At 51.2% G+C, this 19,261-nt stretch overlaps 1 protein-coding gene across 6 annotated transcripts in view; it reads left to right on the forward strand.

Moving 5' to 3' along the window:
• Positions 1-14,269, forward strand: part of LOC119045505 (phospholipase A and acyltransferase 3) — a 28,819-nt gene extending 14,550 nt beyond the window's left edge. For all 6 annotated transcript variants that reach the window (XM_053659160.1, XM_053659163.1, XM_053659162.1 and 3 more), the window contains 2 exons: positions 3,632-3,900; positions 14,002-14,269. In XM_053659160.1, the coding sequence (XP_053515135.1) occupies positions 3,632-3,900; positions 14,002-14,103 (371 nt within the window). In that variant the 3' untranslated portion in view covers positions 14,104-14,269. The remainder of the gene's footprint in view (positions 1-3,631; positions 3,901-14,001) is intronic.
• The last annotated feature ends 4,992 nt before the right edge of the window (positions 14,270-19,261 follow it).

A 19,261-nucleotide genomic window follows, 5' to 3' on the forward strand; every position in this document is an offset into this window, starting at 1 on the left:
GTGACAGTGACCCCGTGAGGATGTGGGACATTCCCACTCCTGGATGCCACCCTCTCGAGAGGCAGCTGCTGTTCCAGCTCCTTTTGCTGTAGATCAGTCCTGCCTGTTCCGGAACGTCTCGGAAGAGCAATGGCTCCTCCCACGAGCCCTGGGAGAGGGGTCGTGTTGTCAGGAGCGGCAGTTCTGACGTTTTCATCGCTGTGTAGTTTCCGCTACGTGACCCCACTGTGGTTGGTTGCCTGTTCTGCTGCTGATGCGCGTTGGGTCGGTCAGCCCTGTGTGCAGCTGCCAGGGGACCTTCATGGACGTGCGTTTTGCCCTGTGTTACGGAGAAACCGGGAGTCACCAGAGAAGGGGTCATCTTCCCCACCCCTGATCAACCCAGCCACCAACACCTGCCCCCACAGAACCCGCCTTTCCTGTCGAAATGCAGCGAGTGTCCCGGCCCTTGTTTAAAAAGCCAGCCGCTGCGTGTGGGTCCTGGACCCGCTCCTCTTACTGTCCTAAGCTCTTTGCTCCTCTGGTTTCCCGCCTTCTCTGTGTTTTCCTCCTTCCCCTTCCTTCTAGGCTGTTCCTGTTCCTTCTGGTCTAAGCTCTCCTGTCGATAACACAACACCCCTGGACTTCACCTTCCCTCTCAAACTCTCCGCAGAGCAATCTGTGGACTGTGGCCTTTGCCGCTTCCTCACTTCCCCTTCCCCGGCCACTGCCCCTCCCCCACGCTCTCCTTCCCTCCCCTCCTGGAACCACACTTAGCAATGTCACCAAACAGCCTCCCGCGTCTTGACAAAGGTCAGTATTCTGGCCCCAGCTTACTTGACCTCTGTCCTCTCTTCACCAGTCAGTTGCCTTTCTCCCTCCCCACTGGGCCCTCCCCTCTCGGTCTCTTGTGTGGGCTCCCCCTCACCAGCACCCCAATTCCTTACTATCCCCCGGTGACCCCATCGAGTCCTCTGACTTCCCATACGTCCTATTTGTTGAGGTGTCCTAACCCCACCCCCTCAGTTTAGGTGACCCCAGCCAGCTTCAGACTCATTTATGTGACCCCTTGGCTGCTGGGCGTCTCTGCGTGGGCGTCCACAACATGGTCCAAAGGGAAGGCTCGGGAGGGGGTCCCCATGCAGCTGCACAGACCCCGAGTCTAGCAGGCATCTTTGGTCCTTTTCACTCCATATCTAATCCATTAGGATATCCCGTTGGCTTTATCTCCAGAGCAGACCCCGCATCTGATCACTTGTCACTGCCCCCATGGCTGTGCCCTGGGGTCAGCTGCTGCCCCCTCCTGAGCCTCTGGCTCCTGACGCTCCTGCAGCTTCCGGTCCGTGTGTCTGCCTCTTGCCCATGGTGACCAGCCCCTCCTTCACTGGGCCGCCAGCGTGATTGATTGCTCTAAGCAGGGGTATCCAACCTTTCGGTGTCTCTGAGCCGCACTGGAAGAAGAAGAGTTACCTTGGGCCACACGTTAAACACACAAACACTGTCAAAAACTAATAAGCGAGAAAAAAAAGGTTTTAAGTAAATTTATGATTTTGTGTTGGGCTGCATTCACAGCCATCCTGGGCCACAAGTGGCCTGTGGGCCGCGGGTTGGACACCCCGGTTTATAAATCTGATCACATCACTCTTCCTTACAATTCTTACCCGGCTTTTGTGCCCCATGCAGACTAAGATTCTGAGTCTGCGCTGTGGCCTGTGGGGCCCGGCGTGGTGGGGCCTCTGCCCGCCTCTGTGACCCTCGTGTCCGCTTCTCTCCTCCGGGGCCTCTAGACCTCAGCGGCCTCGGCCTCCCAGCAAACGCCACGCCCTTCCCTTCCGGCGCCTTTGCTCTGGCTTGCCCTTCTGCTTGTGGCTCTCTGCCCGGGATCTCGGCTCGGCCGCCTCCTCCTTGTCCTCAAGTCTCAACTCAAGTGCCGGTTCCTGGGACGGCCCTCCCTGATCTGGGCCAGCAGCCTCCCCAGCCACGCGCCCCGACCGACCGGCAGCACTGTCAGAGCTGAAAGTGCCCTATTGAGTCTGCCCGTCACTTGGTCAGCATCCCTCACTCGACCGTGAGCTGCCCGAGGGCAGGCGGGCTGTCCAGGTCCCACCACTGTCTCCAGCACCCTGGACAAGGCCTGGCTCGGAGCCGGACCTCGGGCTGGGCTTGTGGCTGCTCCGAGTGGGTGACACTGGTGGACGGAGCCAGGGGAAGGCACGGCAGGGATCGGGGGTGGGGGGGCGGGGGGTGCCACTGATCACAGGGTGAGCGATGCCCCTGAAAGGGAAAAGATGCCTCTACCTGTATCTTCTCACTCGACCTTCACAGGAGTCTTGCCAGTAGGTCAGGACGGACCTCAGGCTACTGAGAAAGTGGTAGAAATTAGGTCTGGAGGGAGCTTAGAGAACAGCCCCCAGGATAGTGCTGGCGAACACTCGCTGGCCATGCCCCTGGGGCCAGGCGCTGGTGCAGGCGCCCCCCTGCGTGTTCTGTGCATCTTGCTTGCCCCACCCCGGTCCCAGCCCTGCCACCACCTGCCAGGGGGCAAAGCTGTCCCGGTCCGTCCCCACCCCAAGCCTCTTCCTGCGCTCCTGGCGTACACAGAGTGCCATCTCTTTTACTCACTCCAGGGAACCCCTCAAGCATCTGCTGCCCTGTTGGTAGCAAATCAGGAGCCCCCTGATTTTAAAAAATCTCAGGATTGTGCTCAGGGCAAGGGGGTATCGTCCCTTCTGGGAGCCGAGCTAAGGGGGACGGGGGTCTGAGCAGCCCCTCCTGCCATGGCTGGGGCTGTCAACCGTGTCCCCGTGGGCGACGCCTGCCCAGTGTAACGGTGCCTCCCCTGCTGGGGAGGACTGGGCGTCTGGACCCAGCGGGGCCGCAGTGGCTCTGAGGGAGAGCGAGCCTCCTCTCTGGGTTCCCACCGGCTTCGCAGGCGTCACACTCACTGTGTGCCCTGCCCACACAGGGCGGGTTGGTGGCCTTGGGAAGGGGGCCCAGGCTCTGTGCTGGGATCAGTGCCACCCCCCACCATCCTGGCCGTCAAGCCGACCCCAGACTTCCTTTCTTTGAAGCAGCTTCACCACTGGGGCGATGTTGCCCCTTCCAGCCCCTCAGCCTTGACCAGGGCTGTGCATGTGCCACAGCCTCCCTGGTGTCACATCTTGGAGCAACTGTGGGCTTTTGGTCCCTTTGCTCCCAGAAGGGCGGGAACCACCTCTGCCCATCCATCCACCCTCCTGGCAGCAGTCAGCTTCGGGTGTGTGGAGGACGTGTACCCAGGACAGAATTACAGAAGGTCCACACCCTGTTCCACGCCCAGGGAGGTGGGTGGCTCAGGGCCCACATCTGCGTAACCAAGAGGGCCACTGAGGCATCACAGGGTACAGAAGGCTGCTGCTCTAGGTTAAAAAAAAAACCATAATGAACCATGGAATCTCAGTATGCCTCATTTCAGATAAGGAAACCAGGGCCCAGAGACGACAAGCACCTTCCCCAAAGCCACACAGCACGGGTTTGACCCTCCCTTCTTTTCCCTTCCACCTCTGTTCATCTTCATGTGGGTGGTGCCAAGGGTGTTGCTGGTGGGGGGCCCCGCTCTGAGCCCCGGGGCCTGACCAGGACCATCCCTCTGTTTCCTCTTTGTGGACCGCAGGTGAGATCGCCGGAGCGGGGGCGGCCAGCCTCATGTCCGCCCTGGCTGACAAGGCCATAGTGAAGAAGGAGCTGCTTTATGACGTGGCCGGGAGAGACAAGTACCACGTCCACAACAAACATGACGACAAGTACGCGCCGCTGCCTCCCAACAAAATCGTGCAGCGGGCGGAGGCGCTGGTGGGGCAGGAGGTGCTGTACAAGCTGACCAGCGACAACTGTGAGCACTTCGTGAACGAGCTGCGCTACGGGGTCTCCCGCAGCGACCAGGTGCGTCCCCAGCCCGGCGGTGACCGTTGGTGCTGTCAGACGAATCTGCGTGGAGTCTCCAGACCTGGCACTTGGCCTTTTCTGGGAGCCTGCAGCTCCGCGGAATGAGTAGCGGAGGGGGGACTAGGCGCCCCAATCCGCCTGACACGGCTCTTCATTTTTACGAGAAGCACTGTCCTCAGCCGGCTGCAACCCCAGGGTCGGTTCCCAGGGGGCGCAGTTTCCTTCATTCACTGAGTTTGATTTGGGTTGTGATCGGCACCTTCCTTACCATTTTGTGTGTGCGTGTGAACAATTGCAAAAGTCCTTAGATGCTTGTTAAAACAAGAGTATATGTTTTCTTTCAAAAATTTGAAGGCGTTACTTCATCGTCATCTAGTGAATGCTGCTGTTCTCGAGAAGTCTGAAATGGTTTAGATTTTTGATCCCTTGTCTATGATCTATTTTTTCTTTCCAGAAGTTTCTAGAATCTTCTCTGTGTCTTCAGCGCTCTGAAATGTCACCGTGCCACACCTGTGTGTGCCACACCCGTGTGGATCCGTGTTAGTGTACGAGCTGGGCACCCGTGACTCCTTTCAATCTGGAAACCCCATTCCTTCAGCAAAGGGACATCTGTCTCCTCTCCTCTCGTTCTGCAATTCTAGTCGCTTGGCCGTTGGGCCCTACACTTCTCCTCCAAGTTTCTCATCTTCCCTGTGCTGCTTCCCATTTATTTACTTAATTACTTTTAATGGGAAAACTAACATGTATCGATAGATTTGAGTATACTAGCAGTTTTTTAGAAAAAGTCACAGTGACAACATCAGCATAAAAAAGAGAAACTTAGGAATCATTATTGGTGATACCGCATAAGAGTTGAAGTCCTCATTCACACGTGGCTCCTGCTCCAGGTGGATTTGCACACTCCTGTGCAGCAATGAACTTCAAGTAAACTAACCACAGAAACTTTAAAGCAGTGAGACACTCTGTAAAATTAGGGTGCTACTTTAGGGAGATTTCGTAGACTTATAAAATATCCCTTAGCCAACTCACTTTTACTTGTTCTTTATTATTATTATTTTTTAAAACATTTTTTATTGATTATGCCATTACAGTTGTTCTATTCCTCCCCTCCGTTCCCCTCCACCCTGCACACCCCTCCCCTACCACTCCCCCTTTAGTTTATGACGTGTCTCAAGTTCTTTATATTCTATATTTCCCCTACTATTCTTGCCCTCCCCCCTCTATTTTGTACCTAGCGTCTATGCTACTTATTCTCTGTACCTTCTCCCCCCTTCTCCTCCTCCCACTCCCCTGTTGCTAACCCTCCATGTGATCTTCATTTCTGTGGTTCACTCCTGATCTAGCTGTCCTCTTAATTTGCTTTTGTTTTAGGTGTGGTTGTTAATAACTGTGAGTTTGCTGTCCTTTCACTGTTCATCTTTTTTATCTTCTTTTTCTTAGGTAAGTCCCTTTAACATTTCATATAATAAGGGCTTGGTGATGATGGACTCCTTGAATTTGGTCTTATCTGAAAAGCACTTTATCTGTCCTTCCATTCTTTTTTTTTTTTTTTAAAGATTTTATTTATTTATCTTTAGAGGGGAAGGGAAGGAGAGAGGGAGAGAAACATCAATGTATGGTTGCCTTTCATGCATCCCCTGCTGGGAACTGGCCTGCAGGGAACCGGCCTGCAACCCAGATATGTGCCCTGACTGGGAATCGAACTGTGATTGTCTGGTTCGCAGGCCCGTGCTCAATCCACTGAGCTACACCAGCCAGGGCTTGTCCTTCCATTCTAAATGAAAGCTTTGCTGGATAGAGCAATCTTGGTTGTAGGTCTTTGGTTTTCATGACTTGGAATACCTCTTTCCAGCCCCTTCTTGCCTGTAAGGTCTCTTTTGAGAAGTCAGCTGACAGCCTGATGGTCACCCTTTGTAAGGGACTGTCCCCTTATCTCTTGCTGCTTCTAGGATTCTCTCCTTCATTTGAATCTTGGCTAATGTAATGATGATGTGCCTTGGTGTGTTCCTTCTTGGGTCCAACTTCTTTGGGACTCTGAGCTTCTTGGATTTCCTGGAAGTCTATTTCCTTTGCCAGATTGGGGAAGTTCTCCTTTATTATTTATTCAAATAAGTTTTCCACTTGTGACTGTTCCTCTTCCCCTTCTGGTACCCCTATAATTCAGATGTTGGAACGTTTAAAGATGTCCTGGAGGTTCCTAAGCCTCTCCTCATTTTTTTGAATTCTTGTTTCTTCATTCTTTTCTGTTTGGTCATTTTTTACTTCCTTCTGGTCCACTCCCTTGATTTGAGTCCCAGTCTCCTTTCCATTACTATTGGTTTCCTGTGCATTTTCCTTTATTTCACTTAGTGTAGCCTTCATTTTTTCATCTAATTTGGAACCAAATTCAACCAATTCTGTGAGCATCCTGATCACCAGTGTTTTGAACTGTGCATCTGATAGGCTGTCTATCTCTTCATTGCTTAGTTGTATTTTTTCTGGAGCTTTGATCTGTTCTTTTGTTTGGGTCATTATTTTTTTGTCTTGTTGCACCTGTTACATAGTGAGGGGCGAAACCTTAGGTGTTCACCAGGGCAGGGCAACCCATGAGGCTGGGTTTTGATGCTGTATGTGGGGGAGTGGTAAGAGAGGGAGCAATGGCACTTGCTCTGCTCTCTGCCAGATTTCAGTCACTTGCCCTGCTGCCCACAAGCAAACTGGGCCCTTCTGGTGCTGATTCCCAGGTGGGTGGGCTTGTGTATGTTCCAGGACCTTGTGGGTCTCTCCAACGAACTCTCCCGTAAGGCTGGGAGTGTCTCCCCTTCATCCCCCACAGGTGTTTTCAATTGGTGGTTTGAGGCCTTATTTCTCTGTTCTGGGACCCTGGGTCATGCGGTCAATCCTACTCCCCCTTTGTTTCATTTGGTTTATCTGCACGAAAATGTGGGACCACCAGGTGCACCGGCCGCTGCCTTGCTGGCCAGCTGCAGCCTTTCGCCCCCCGTTCCACAGTCCGCCCCCATCGCTGGGTCTGCCAGCCACCCCCCTGCCACGAGTCCTCTCTGCCCCAACTTCCCAACTCCGCCCCTCCTACCGGTCTGGATGGATGTTTCTTCTTTAACTCCTTGGTTGTCAGACTTCCATACAGTTCAGTTTTCTGTCAATTCTGGTTGTTTTTTTCCAAATTGTTGTCCTTTTGGTTGTGCGAGGAGGCACAGTGTGTCTGCCCGCGCCTCCGTCTTGGCCGGAAGTCCTTCAGCTCTTCTTGCAAAAGGAAACCATACGGATTGGACATGTCACACTCTTCTGCCTTTGGCTTCTGCGCACTGCCCATCCCTCTGAAAGGCAGAAACGGCAACACAGCAGTGAAACAGCACAGACAATTCTGTTGGACCTCCTCACGGAAAATGGAACCGGAACATATTCTAAAACAAAAAGGGATGCTGTCTATACTGAATCCAAAGTTCCCTTTTTTCTTTTCTTTTATTGATTCTAGAGAGAAGGGAAGGGAGGGAGGAAGAGAGGGAGAGAAACATCAATGTGAGAGAGAAACATCAATTGGTTGCCTCTTGCACACTCCCTGACTGGGAATCAAACCCCAGGACCTTTTGGTCTGCAGGATGACGCCCAACCAACTGAGCCAGGGCCTAAGATTTCCTCTTTCCTTTCTTGGCCTAGGATGAGGGTTTCTCAACCTCAACTCTACCAACATTTTGGTCTTGGGCAATGGAGGTAATTCTTCATTCATTGTCATAACTTGCCCTGTGAGTTGCAAAATGGTTAGCAGCATCTGTGGCCTCTGCCCACTAGGTGGCAGTAGCACTCCCCAGACCCAGGTATCCAGGTATAAGAACTAAAATATCTGCAGATATCGACAAATCCCCCCTTTCCCGCCCCCACCACTGTCCTGGGTTGAGAACTGCTGGCCTTGGAGAGTAATGGTCAGCGTCCACAGCGTAGACAAACAACCTCACACGTCTCCCTTGGCAGGAGAGACAGTGGATTTGGTAGCAGTTGGAAGCATCCAGCAGCAATTTTCTCCGTAAATGCTGTCTGAGGGCCACTTCTCCTTGTCATTCGGCTCACGAGGACACGTTCGCTTGTCTTTAATAATCTGATTGGTCACCATGTATATGTGGGTTGTGCTCACTGATGCGGCTTAGGTTTTCATTCAACAGAATATTTATGACTATTTAGTTTGCCAGTTAGAAAAGGAAGCAGTGGGTTTAGATCAAATGTAGTTTGTGCTTTACATGCCTAAGAGTTTCTAAAAAATAGATTCCCTGACTTTCCACCTACCTGAAAATACTCGGGTTTCAAACAAGGTATGCTTAGTAGGCTTGTGTAAATAAGCCTTCAGACTGAATAGCACCTTTTATTGACGGTTGATTGATTTTTGTTTCTTAAATGTGAAATCATTTTTTATTTTTCAATTACTGTTGATGTATAATATTATATTAGTTTCATATGTACCCCCCAGTGATTAGACATTATATAACTTAGTAAGTGAGCATCCCAGTACATCTAGTACCCATCTGACACCATACAGAATTATTAGAACATTACTGACTGTATTCCCTATGCTGTACTTTTCATCCCTGTGGCTGTTCTGCAACAACCAATTTGTACTTCTTAACCCCTCACCTTTTTTACCCATTTCTGCAACCCCCCCCCCCCATCTAGCAACTGTTAAAATATTCTCTGTATCTATGGGTCTGTTCCTGTCCTGCTTTTTTGTTTATTTTGTTTCTAAGATTCATTTGTCGGTAGATATGTATTTATGGCCATTTTATTGTTCATACTTTTGATTTTCTTCTTCTTCTTCTTCATTGTGTTTTTAAAGAAGACCCTTAACATTTCGTGTAATACTGGTTTGCTGGTGATGAACTCCGCTAGCTCATTCTTGTCTGGGATGCTCTTCATGTGTCCTTTGATTCTAAACGAGAGCTTTGCCTGGGAGAGGAGTCTTGGTTGTACGTCCCTGCTTTTCATCACTTGGAGCATTTCTTGCCAATCCCTTCTGGTGTGCTGACTAGTACTTTGTAAAAAAGCAACCGGGAGTCACACCCCTAGTGAAATCTACTCTGTGTCAGATAAAATATTAAGATAAATAAAAATTGAAGCCCGGGCTGGTGCGGCTCAGTGGATTGAGCACAGAGCTGGGAACCAGAAGGTTGCAGGTTTGATTCCCGGTCAGGGCATGTATTTCGTTGTGGGGCCAGGTCCCCAGTGGGGTTTGTGGGGGAGACAAACCATCAATGCAGTGCTCACATGTTTCTCTCCCTCGCTTTCTCCCTCCCCCTCTCTCTAAAAACTAAATAAAGTCTTTAAAAAGTAGGAATTAAAGATGCGGCCAATGGTAATGCATATATTACATAAATCAGGGTAATTTTTACATTGCTCTACATATTAAAGTCAAATTGCCATATAAATACTTTATACCCATTTTTATTTTATAACTTCTCATAGTCAAAATTAAATTGCTTTTAGAATAATGCTTTTCTTTTATCCATTGAGAACATTACGGAATTTGAAGAAAGCACATTAGAATTTCTTTTCCCAGAAACAATTCTGGGGCTGAGCTCAGAGATGCTGTGTGGCATAAACAGCTAAGTTTTCTGTAGTCTGATCGTATTTCAATTTGTCCATGTAAAAAAAAAAGAGAAATCTTAGCAGTTCTAATGAGGGACAGTTTTCTCTTCCACGGGACTCCGATTGGAGGCCTGTGCCTCACACCTCGGGGCCCGCGTGCACGATCAGGGCGCCAGGCCTTTCGGCGCAGTGGCTGGGCGGGACTCACCAGCCTCGCACACGGGAACCACCAAGGGCGTCTGCAGAAGCACCGACTCTCGGGCATCTCACTTTCCCTGTAAAGTTCGCACTACCAGGACTAACTGCACACCACTTTCTTGTGCTTCATTACGCTCCTGGACTCTGCACAAGCATGGCCGCAAACAGCGGGGTCGCTGTGGTTCTCCTTGACAAAGAGTTTTTGGCCGCAGCGGTTGCATCAGCATTTCTCCTCCCACCGTGAGGTTCTGTGAGGAACTAGGGGCGTAGTGTGCCTTTTCCGTCATCTGCAGTCCACGTCTCCCACCCCGTCACAGAGCCGAGCCAGGAAAGCGTTGGACACTGGGGGCCGTACACAGGTTTCCTAGTGAGTCACCCCAGCAGAACCGTGGCTGCCACGAAGCTGTGGCTGATTATCTCTTTGAGGGAAGGTTTGAAAACCGAAGAGCGGCCAAGCTTCAGATTGGTAGCTTCATCCCATTTTGGCATCGTGTGTTCTGGCTGCTAAGAACACCAGTGGTGGGGGGCTTGTGACGTTAGTTACACCGACGTCTCACGTAGCTACACTGAACGCACTTTTCAAAGACCTCCACATTTGTCTCTGCCTTGGTCACGCAGGGGCTGTGGCAGCCACAACATGAACAACCCAGGGGACTCCGCAGGTGCAGCAGGAAGGGCAACGTGGACCACGCCGTGTAAGGATGTGGGGTTTGGGTTTCGAGTCCACGTTTCCATCCTTTTTATTCCTGGGATTCGTGGTGTCCTGTCTTCATTGGATGTCTTGGCATAAAATGAGGAAGAATCTTTTTCGTCACTGTTCTGGATTCTGCTTAAGTGCCTGGCTTGGCTCTGCGGTGCGGCTTCTTGAGCTGTGTTCCTGACGCCCTTCTGCGCCCTTGGTGGGGACAAGCAGGGTTTTGCTGGCTTCAGCCGTGTGCCCTCCCTGGGGACAGTTGCTGTGGGCGGGGGAGAGAGTTTGCTCTGCCTTTGCTCTGTCGCAGGAGCCGGAGGCCCCAGAGCGGGCCCTGGATAACACTGGAATGGGGAGAGGCCCGGCTTTCTTGCTGCTGCTCGCTGACCTGCGTCGCTTCCACTCAGTTTCGTTATCTGCGGTGTTGCTGCTGCTGCGCCTGGCAGAACCCGAGGCGCTGGAACCGTGGATAGACAGGACACTGGGGAGGAAGCTGGGGGGAGGGCCATCAGGGACTGGCCTTCCAGCTGGACAGCAATTTGGGCTGCAGACCTCTGTAACGGAAATGGTTTCTGAGCTTCAGAATGTATCCCCAGCCCTCACCGACAGGCCCTTCATCTGCACAGAATCTGAAGCTCTCAGTGCCATTGGGGCTCAAGTCCATGGCCACCACGTTTCAGTTCAGTGGCAGACTTGTCAGGTCCTTGAGGTCTGTGCAAATAGTTGTGTGCATCCAATGTACTTGAATAGTGAGGTGCAAGAAGAAGAGTTGGGAATACCACGTCCAACTCCTTAAAGCTTATACTAAAAGTAGACAGATCCCCGAAATCTGAAATGTCAACAGCATTGCTCAGTGTACTCTTAGGCACTTGAGATAAACCAGATCGAAGGTCAGAGATCAAAGGTAAAGGGGAATGTTTCACACAGAGTGAAGGATGGATCTCACTTGTGTGTGTGTGTCCTCTCAATGCAGTGACCCTTCGCTGGACAAAACCAAATGTCAGAAATCAGTGGCCTCTGTCATCTTTGTGGCAGCACCGTTATCTGCGAAATAGATTAGGAACCTTTTTCTAGTGGCTGTTTTCTGGGATGTGTAATTGTTTGTCTTCCTAAAACCGCGGCCGGTAGCCCTTGCCTCGACGCTGGGACAGTTCCGTTGCTGTCTTGCTTTTCACGGCTGTGGACCTGGTGTTGGTTGCCATTTGGAGTTAGCAGGTGCGGTGAGGTTTTGGATCAGCTTACAGTCTATGCCTCTACTACTTTAGCTTTTGTTCTTTTTCTCCGGAAGAGTTTTTAAAACTTAACTTTTAGTTTTTCCCAAGTAACACACACATTTTGAAAAGACAACCAGCCCTCGAAGACACAACAAAACACGGGTTCCCTCCCCCACCCTCTCTTTTCTCTCAGTCCCCATTCCAGAAGGCAGCCACTTCTCTCCTTTTTAGTTATTAGTCTTGGCATTTACCTATTTTCGAATTTCTAAGCAAGGTGTGTATACTACTATCTTTTTATTCAAAATGTCTAGACGTGCTCTTTTGACTTCTTTTTATGGTAAGTGAAGATTAAGCTTTTTAATCCCTGCATCCCTTCTCTCTCCCCCGTTCTCTCAGCACAACTTGGTAGTTGGCCTGGGTATAGAATTCTAGGCTAGAAAGTTTTACTTGAGAACTTTGCAGGCATCGTTCCATTGTCTTCTTGCTCCCAAGCCCGACTCTTGACCCTTTCTCTGACCCCGTTTTTCTCCCCCGCGCCAGCAGTTGTGACGTCTGTCCTTCACCCCGAGTTCTAAATGACACAGCGATGCGCCCTGGTGTAGGTCTGCTTCCATCCGTGGAGACGGGCCTGGGAGCCATGTCCGTCTAAAGACACACGTCCTTTGGCCCTAATGAATTTTCAGGACTTGCTCCCTTTGAGTTCCCGCCTCTGCGTTTCCTCTGTTACCTCTTTCTGAAAGGGCCGTTATTCAGACACCAGCCTGCCTGGATTACTCCCTATTTTCTGCCTTTGGTTTTTCTATCTTTTTGCTCTTTAGTCTGACAGATGTCCTCAACTTTCTCTTCAACATTTTTTATTGACTTTGTCGTTTCGGTTGTACTTTTATTTCAGGGACTGTTTTCATTCTCTTAACATTTAATTTTTTTATAGCACTGTATTTTCATTTATAGGATAAAATGTTGTCTTATTCTTTCATGGCAGTTTTGCGGAAGGTGCCTTTGTTTCTGCACGTGGTGGCCGTTTCTCCCGATTCCTTTCGTTCTTTTTGCTTCGCTCTCGTCTGTGTCGCGTGTCGGGGGGTCGGTCGTGTGCTCGCAGCCAAGGGTCAGGCTTTGCTTCGGGTTGAGGGGCCGGGAGGGGCGGCAGCCGGTTGGCTCCGAGCTTCCCTTTCGGGTGGTCTGGGCGGGCTGTTTGGGGACCCTCAGGGTTGGTTCACATCTTTTGTTTCCACTTGGGCTGGTGGGATTCTGCAGAAAAGTTTGCCTGACTCGTAAAGAGGGTAAAGTTCTGGGCGCGGAGAGGTTTAGGAGGGCCAAGAGTCCCAGTGCAAGTGGGCTTGCTTACGGTCTCTCGGTCCCCAGTTTTCAGCATGACACTCTGTCCTCACATGTGCTTCTAGGTCTCCAGACCCCAGATCTGTTTTACCTGCTCCAGAGAATGAACTTCAGACTTCCAATGTCATTTAGGGAGGACACCCGGGGTCCTAGCTAAAGTCTTGCTCTCTGCCATTTCTTAGGTACTTGGTGTTGTCAATAAGTGATCTCTTTCAAGGATTCTGTTGTTTGAGTGCAGGGTGGGGCAAAGGTAGATGACAGTTGTTTGCATAGAAAAATAGTACAATAACTAGTTAATAAGAAGTTAACAAGAATAAACTCTGTGTTCTGTGTACTCACACCTATACTCGTAAACCTACTTTTGGCGGGCACTGTGTGACCAGTCCTCAGCTTTTCCCGCTGCTGCCTTGGACTTTAGGGCTCTCCGCGTCCTTGTGGAATTGCCCCTCAGACAACATCCCACTTTACCTTTAACTGGGTTCCAGGAAGGAGCAAAATTCAACACATGTCCAATTTTTACCTTGAGCCCTACTCTTCCTTTTGCAACTTTGTTTTGGTAGTACAAGCAATGCAAGTTATATAGCTTAATCTTCCAAAGTATAGCATCACTGTTATTTACGGTTGGGTCCTTATTTAAGAACACATACAGAGAGCCTCCTCGGCCGGCTGGGTGCCGGGGACACAGAGGTAAACAAGGCCCTCACGAGGTCGTAGGTTACTGAGTGAGCAATAGCAATTCCTCCGTGATGTCATCCTAGCTTCCCGGGCTCCCCATTGGCCAGCCAGGATCTCGGCCCTGCTGGCTTCGTCTCCCTGCCCTTTCCACAGTCACCCTCTGGGGGCTCATGTGCTGTCAGTGCCCACGGGGTGGTGCGAGTTTCCCTCTTCAAGCCCATACGCATTCCTGGCCAGCTGGCTCCATCCATCAGTTCTTTCCCCACCCATCTCCTCGCCAATGTTTGTTGACTTGCGAGTTTGTCAAGGAGGCCAAGGGGCCTGGGAGGCTCTCTGAGCCCAATGTCCTAGTTGAGTGTCCAGCCTGCCCTCCGTTCCTGACATGGAGTCTGACCACCGTCCTCTCTCTTGCAGGTCAGAGATGCCGTCATGGCGGTTGGCATCGCAGGAGTGGGCATGGCAGCCTTGGGCCTCATCGGAGTCATGTTATCAAGAAACAAGCAACAGAAGCAATGAGTCGAGGGGACTGTCCTGCCAGCAGTGACTCCACACGTCAGGGGTCTTGTTTGGCTAGAGGTCCTGAGGCGTGGCTTATGGATTTCACTCTGTTTTTATAATAAGGCTTATTTTCACAGAATTAAATAAAGCCCAATAAAAGGAGGTTTTTATTGGGGAAAATGTAGCAAGAACTGCTTGGCGTGAAGTCCGTTGAAGGCACAGCCCCGCCGTGTTCCTGCCGGTTTGTGCCCTGGCCCTTTGCTGCTTTTCTCTCACTGTCTCTTTGCAGGCTGCTTTCTTCACTTTGCAGGAAGCAGAGTCCAGCTCCTGTTTTCTCAAGCAATGGGCATTTCCGGTTGGGAGGATGTACCTGGGCTGCAGGGCACATAGAGCGGCCTCATAGCCAAGAGCAGGAACCGTGGGCCAGCCAGGACTTTGGCCTAGAACTGGACCCGGGGCGGCTTCCAGATTCAGCAGCTGGAGGCCACAGATGTTCACTGGAGTTAAAAACAAACCGAAACCAAACCTTTGCCGTAAGGAAATTCAGTATATCAGCAAGGAAACTTGCCAATCTTAAAACCGGCCTTATTGCCATTCTGCTCTGCACGTCTCTCCACAGCCCTGTTCTTTCCACGCACACCACCCCCGGCCCTGGGACTGTGGCTTCCTCCCCGCTGGGGCTTGCGACCACCCCCCACCTCTCTGACCCCACATTCCCTCCTGTGTCCCCTGCTTCCCGCATCAGCTCAGCTCCATCCCTCCCACTGCCTACTGGGTGCTCCCAGTTCAAGTTCAAGGAGAGAGAATCTGATTAGCCCAGCTCGCTACATCCTAGCTCAGCCTACCGATTGGCTGCCGTTGGGTCAGATGACCCCACCAGGGCCCTCAGCTCTGCCCTGATGGGGCCGGGTCACATGGTGCAAGGTTGCCTCCCCCCTTCTGAGGTGGGCGTGTGGCAGGCCGAAGGGCCAGGCCTGGCCTCCCTGCTGCCCAGCCGTCCAGGGTGGGCCTTCTGGGCTTGGCAGATGTTCAAGGTATAACATTTCTTTTTCAGAAAGGGGCTTTCATGCATTTCCCATAAATCCTCTGCTGGGACCGCGAATGTTTCCTTCGTCAGCCCCGGTGGTCAGGGGAATCATCCCCGACAGGACTGTCAAGGAAAAGAACACGGAATCTGTAAATTTAAGAGAAGAGTTTTATGTAGGACTTACTGAGGGCTAGCCCAGACACAGCCCTCCGACCGGGGGAAGTGAGAGGGATTTACGGGGACAGAAGAATGAGCGAAGGTGCCCTTGGCACTAGAAGTCACAGGGTGCATGTGCTTCCGAGGCCGTCTGATCGTAACTTTGGATCGAGAGGGTGCACAGGAAAGAGAAGGTTGAGTTGCTGCTGAACCTCCCGGCGTGAAAACGATCAATCGCTTTGGGACTGTCGAGATGAGCCTTTGATTGGGCTACAGGAAGAGCAGACACTCTTTCCGGGGGTCATCGTCCCTCAGTGTCACCGTCCCCCATGGTGGCCGAAGTACAGCTGTGGTTAGTAAGGCTCCTTGTTCTTTCCGGCGGCCGATTTTGTCAGGGGGGTTTGGGCTCCCAGGACCTGAAGTGGCTCCTCGCCGGCTCCCTGCTGCCGGGCCCACATCTGGCTCCGGGCAAACCCGCACACAAGCCCGTGGCCCCGTGTGACGTAAAGACAGTTCTCTCCCAGTGCAGCGTCCTTTGTTATCTGAACTCTATTTCTCAAGCTCCCCAAACCCAAGGGACACAGGGCAAACTCAGAGGGTGGGTCTCTTGACGCCCCTCCCTCACCTGGCACAAAGGCGCTGGGGACACATGAAGTGAAACCTCCCAATGAATTACAGAGAAAAAGGGGAGTGAGGGAAAATAAACTCTGAACAAACCAAAGAAAGGTTCAGACTGTAATCAAGAATAGAAATATGTCGATTTAAGCAAAGGAGGGATTATAATCTGGGACACGGATTCCAGTAACGATTTAAACTGGGCTCCAAAGGGAGCTGAGAAAGGCAGGGTTCTTCTTACGAAGGGCAGAACCAGCAGAGCGGTTCTCATGAAGGTCCGGGGAAGTAAGGGGCGTGGCCGCCTCCCGGGGTGGGGTGGGGGTTGGTCAGGCAGGAGGTGAATGAGCGATGCTGGTCGTGGAAATGGACTGGTTCCTTCCAGGTGAAGAACGCGGACGGCCCGGTCACCATGATGAAGTGAAGTCTGTGTGTCTGCACGGCCATCGCGGGTCCAGCTGGTTTGTGGTTCGGCCTCGAGCTGAATTTAGTGACAGGTCAGCGCCTTCCCTGTCTTCCAGGAGCTGAGGCCTGAGACCCATTTCCCCACGGGCTGCTCGACTCCCTCCACAGGGACTCTCAGCAAGGCTTACTCCATTTTTCTTTCTCCATTCTCAAAACACAGGAAAGCAAAAAGCCCCAGTTCCATTAAAGGATAAACTAACAACCGACATACAGAAAGTGGAGTGTGTAGAAACAACCAAATAAGGTGGAAGAACTAAGTCCAAATATATTGCTAATTGCCATGAATATCAATGAGCTACACTGCCAAGTAAAAGACAGATACACAGATACACTTGAAAGACGCGAGGATTGAAAAGATGGGCATTTACCACAACTGGTGTGGCGGTTTAAAAAAGTTAATGTTCTCAAGGAGAAAAAGGAGGGTGTGTGAAAACTGTCATAGATCGGAAGACATGGAGACGAGATGCTACACGTAAAAAAAACAACTATAAAAGCAATTTGGGATAATCGGGGAAATTCGAATGCAGCTTGGGTGTGGCCGAAAAAGGGGCTGCCTGTGAAACCTGACCGGCTCAGGGGAGGCCTGCGTGACAGTCTTGCAAACACAGAGACCTCAAGTGGCCTCGTGGGACGGTCTGGAATGAAAAGCTTCTGTCTAAAGCTGGTTTCGCAGGCGGTCCTGTCCCCAGCCCGCATTCTTCCCTAGCAAAGGTCAGTCTCTGCCTGAAGGGAACCTATCTGTCTCCTTCTTTCTGCTTGTACGACATTGGACCTGACAACACAGCTTCCCGTGGGGGGAAGAGTACGGGGGCGGGGGGACACCCCCCCTGGCTGACTGTGATCCTGTTAACTGTTGACCTTTCATGTCCTGCACTCGCCCACCTGTGCGAGCGAAGTGCAAGTCTCTCCGTTTGCTTCTTCTCCAATCCCGGAGACACCGCCCTCCTCCCCTTTGCTCTCCCCCTCGTCCCTGACCTGGCGCCCCTGACTTCACATCACCGCTCACGGCCTCCCCTTGGATTCCGACCTACGAAATAAGTGGTAAAACGGCCATTTTCTGGAGCGATTCCTCAATCTGGTGAGATTTAGCTTCCGGGCAATGGTCGCCAGTTTGGCTCCAATAAACACATAAAAAAAACTCTTACAGGTTTGGACCATTTTCATGTTGACAGGTTGTTAAGTAATATGAAGAAATTATTAATTTTATTAAGTGTGATAATGGTATTAGGCTTATGTAAACGCGTGGCCAAATTTAAAAAGGGGATGCAGCTAAAGCAAATTTGACAAAACTATAAGGTTTTAATCTAGTGTGGGTAAATGGGTGGTCACTGTACTCGTCTCTCTAGCACTTTCTGGATGTTAAAAAATTCACACAGCAAGGAATAAGACAACAGCCCCTCTTCCCAGAGCCGGCTGGGCCCCCTGAGTGAAGCATGACTGACCAGAATTGTTTCAGGAGCCTTTCTCCTCGGGACTAGGAAATTACCAGGAGCGCCCTGAAGCTGCAGAGGCTCCTGGGACTTGTGAAACAGGACATTCGGGACCACGCAAGGCAGGACCCTGCACCCAAAGCCGCCATCGAGACAAGCTGCAGCGCAGCCCAAACGTCCTGCCTCCCACCCGCCCCGTCGCCCGATGAAAACTCCCGGCCCGACCCCTCAGCGCGGTGCTGGGGCCTTACTCCGCACCCAGCCCCGTCCCTCCGCTGGGAAAGTAAAGGAAAACCTTTACTTTCTGCACTTCCTTCTCTCTGTGAGTTCACCTGCACTCACACCTAATTGTAAGCATCTTGAAATTATCTGAATTTTGAACTCGAGAGTGTAAATAAAATAAGACTTTTGAATCTCGTTCAGTAAATTACGTAATAACTTAAAAATTAAAAGAATGAACAGATATACTAAGCAAATACTAACTAAAAACTGGTATAGAGATAAAAGCAGGCAAAACTACTATAATGATATCAGAAAATATGGCTTTAAGGCAAAACTGATTGCAAGACAGGGGATGAAGAGTGTGGCATAGTAAGAAATGTATCTGGACTTGGCCCTTGGTTCCCGGCCAGAGCCCCTAAAGACCTCGGAATTTCCCGAGGGATAGGAGTATCTTTTGTTATTCATAACAACCCCCTGTGAGTTTGCGCCGTGAGCTGACTTAGGATAGAGACCCTGGATGGCTCCAGGTGAGGTAGTTCCTCAGAAAGACCGAAGGGGGAGAGGGTTGGGCCTTGTAGCCTCACCTTCTGATCTCTGGGAAGGCGAGGAGGGAGGGCGCTGAAGTGGGAACATCCTCTTCATCTCCTATAAAAACCCCTGAACCCGGAGACCTGCGGAACTTCAGGTTGGTGAGCACGCGAAGGGGCTGGGGACTGGCCGGAGGCTGGGCCTCCCACTCAGGGTGCAGGGGCTCCTGCCACCCCCCTGCCCCCCGTTGGAGGGAAAACCACAGGTCCCAATGACATCATCAGTCCTGCTAAACGCCCAGGAGACCAAACCTCGCTCTAACACCTGCTCTCCTTGCAGCTTCAGCCTTTTCCCAGAAATGTAGTCAACCAGTCTTTACCAGGTTTCTGGTCAAATACCAGTAAGGCACTTGTCCTGCGGGCCCTCTCCATCCACCAGCACCCCCACCCCATGGAAAGAAGAGGCAATGTGCATGTTCCCTTTCCCTCCAAAACCAGAGGTCCTTTCTTTTCTTTTGTCAATAGCTCTCTTGCCCGATCCTTCTACCTGTAACAGACCTTCTGCCTTGTACCACCTCTCAGAGCACCCCTGTACTTGCCGGATGAGATTTTGCCAGATTCATCAATTGCTTCATGAAGCCAAGTAGATCTTCAAATTGATTCAGTTGAGGTTTGTTTTTTAACAGATGCACAAGGCAAGGTATTCATCAGCGTTCCCCAGAGAAAAAGGACCGGCG

Source organism: Artibeus jamaicensis, unplaced genomic scaffold (assembly GCF_021234435.1).
Source record: "Artibeus jamaicensis isolate MK-2021 breed Jamaican fruit bat unplaced genomic scaffold, CSHL_Jam_final scaffold_614, whole genome shotgun sequence".
NCBI classification, from domain to species: Eukaryota; Metazoa; Chordata; class Mammalia; order Chiroptera; family Phyllostomidae; genus Artibeus; species Artibeus jamaicensis.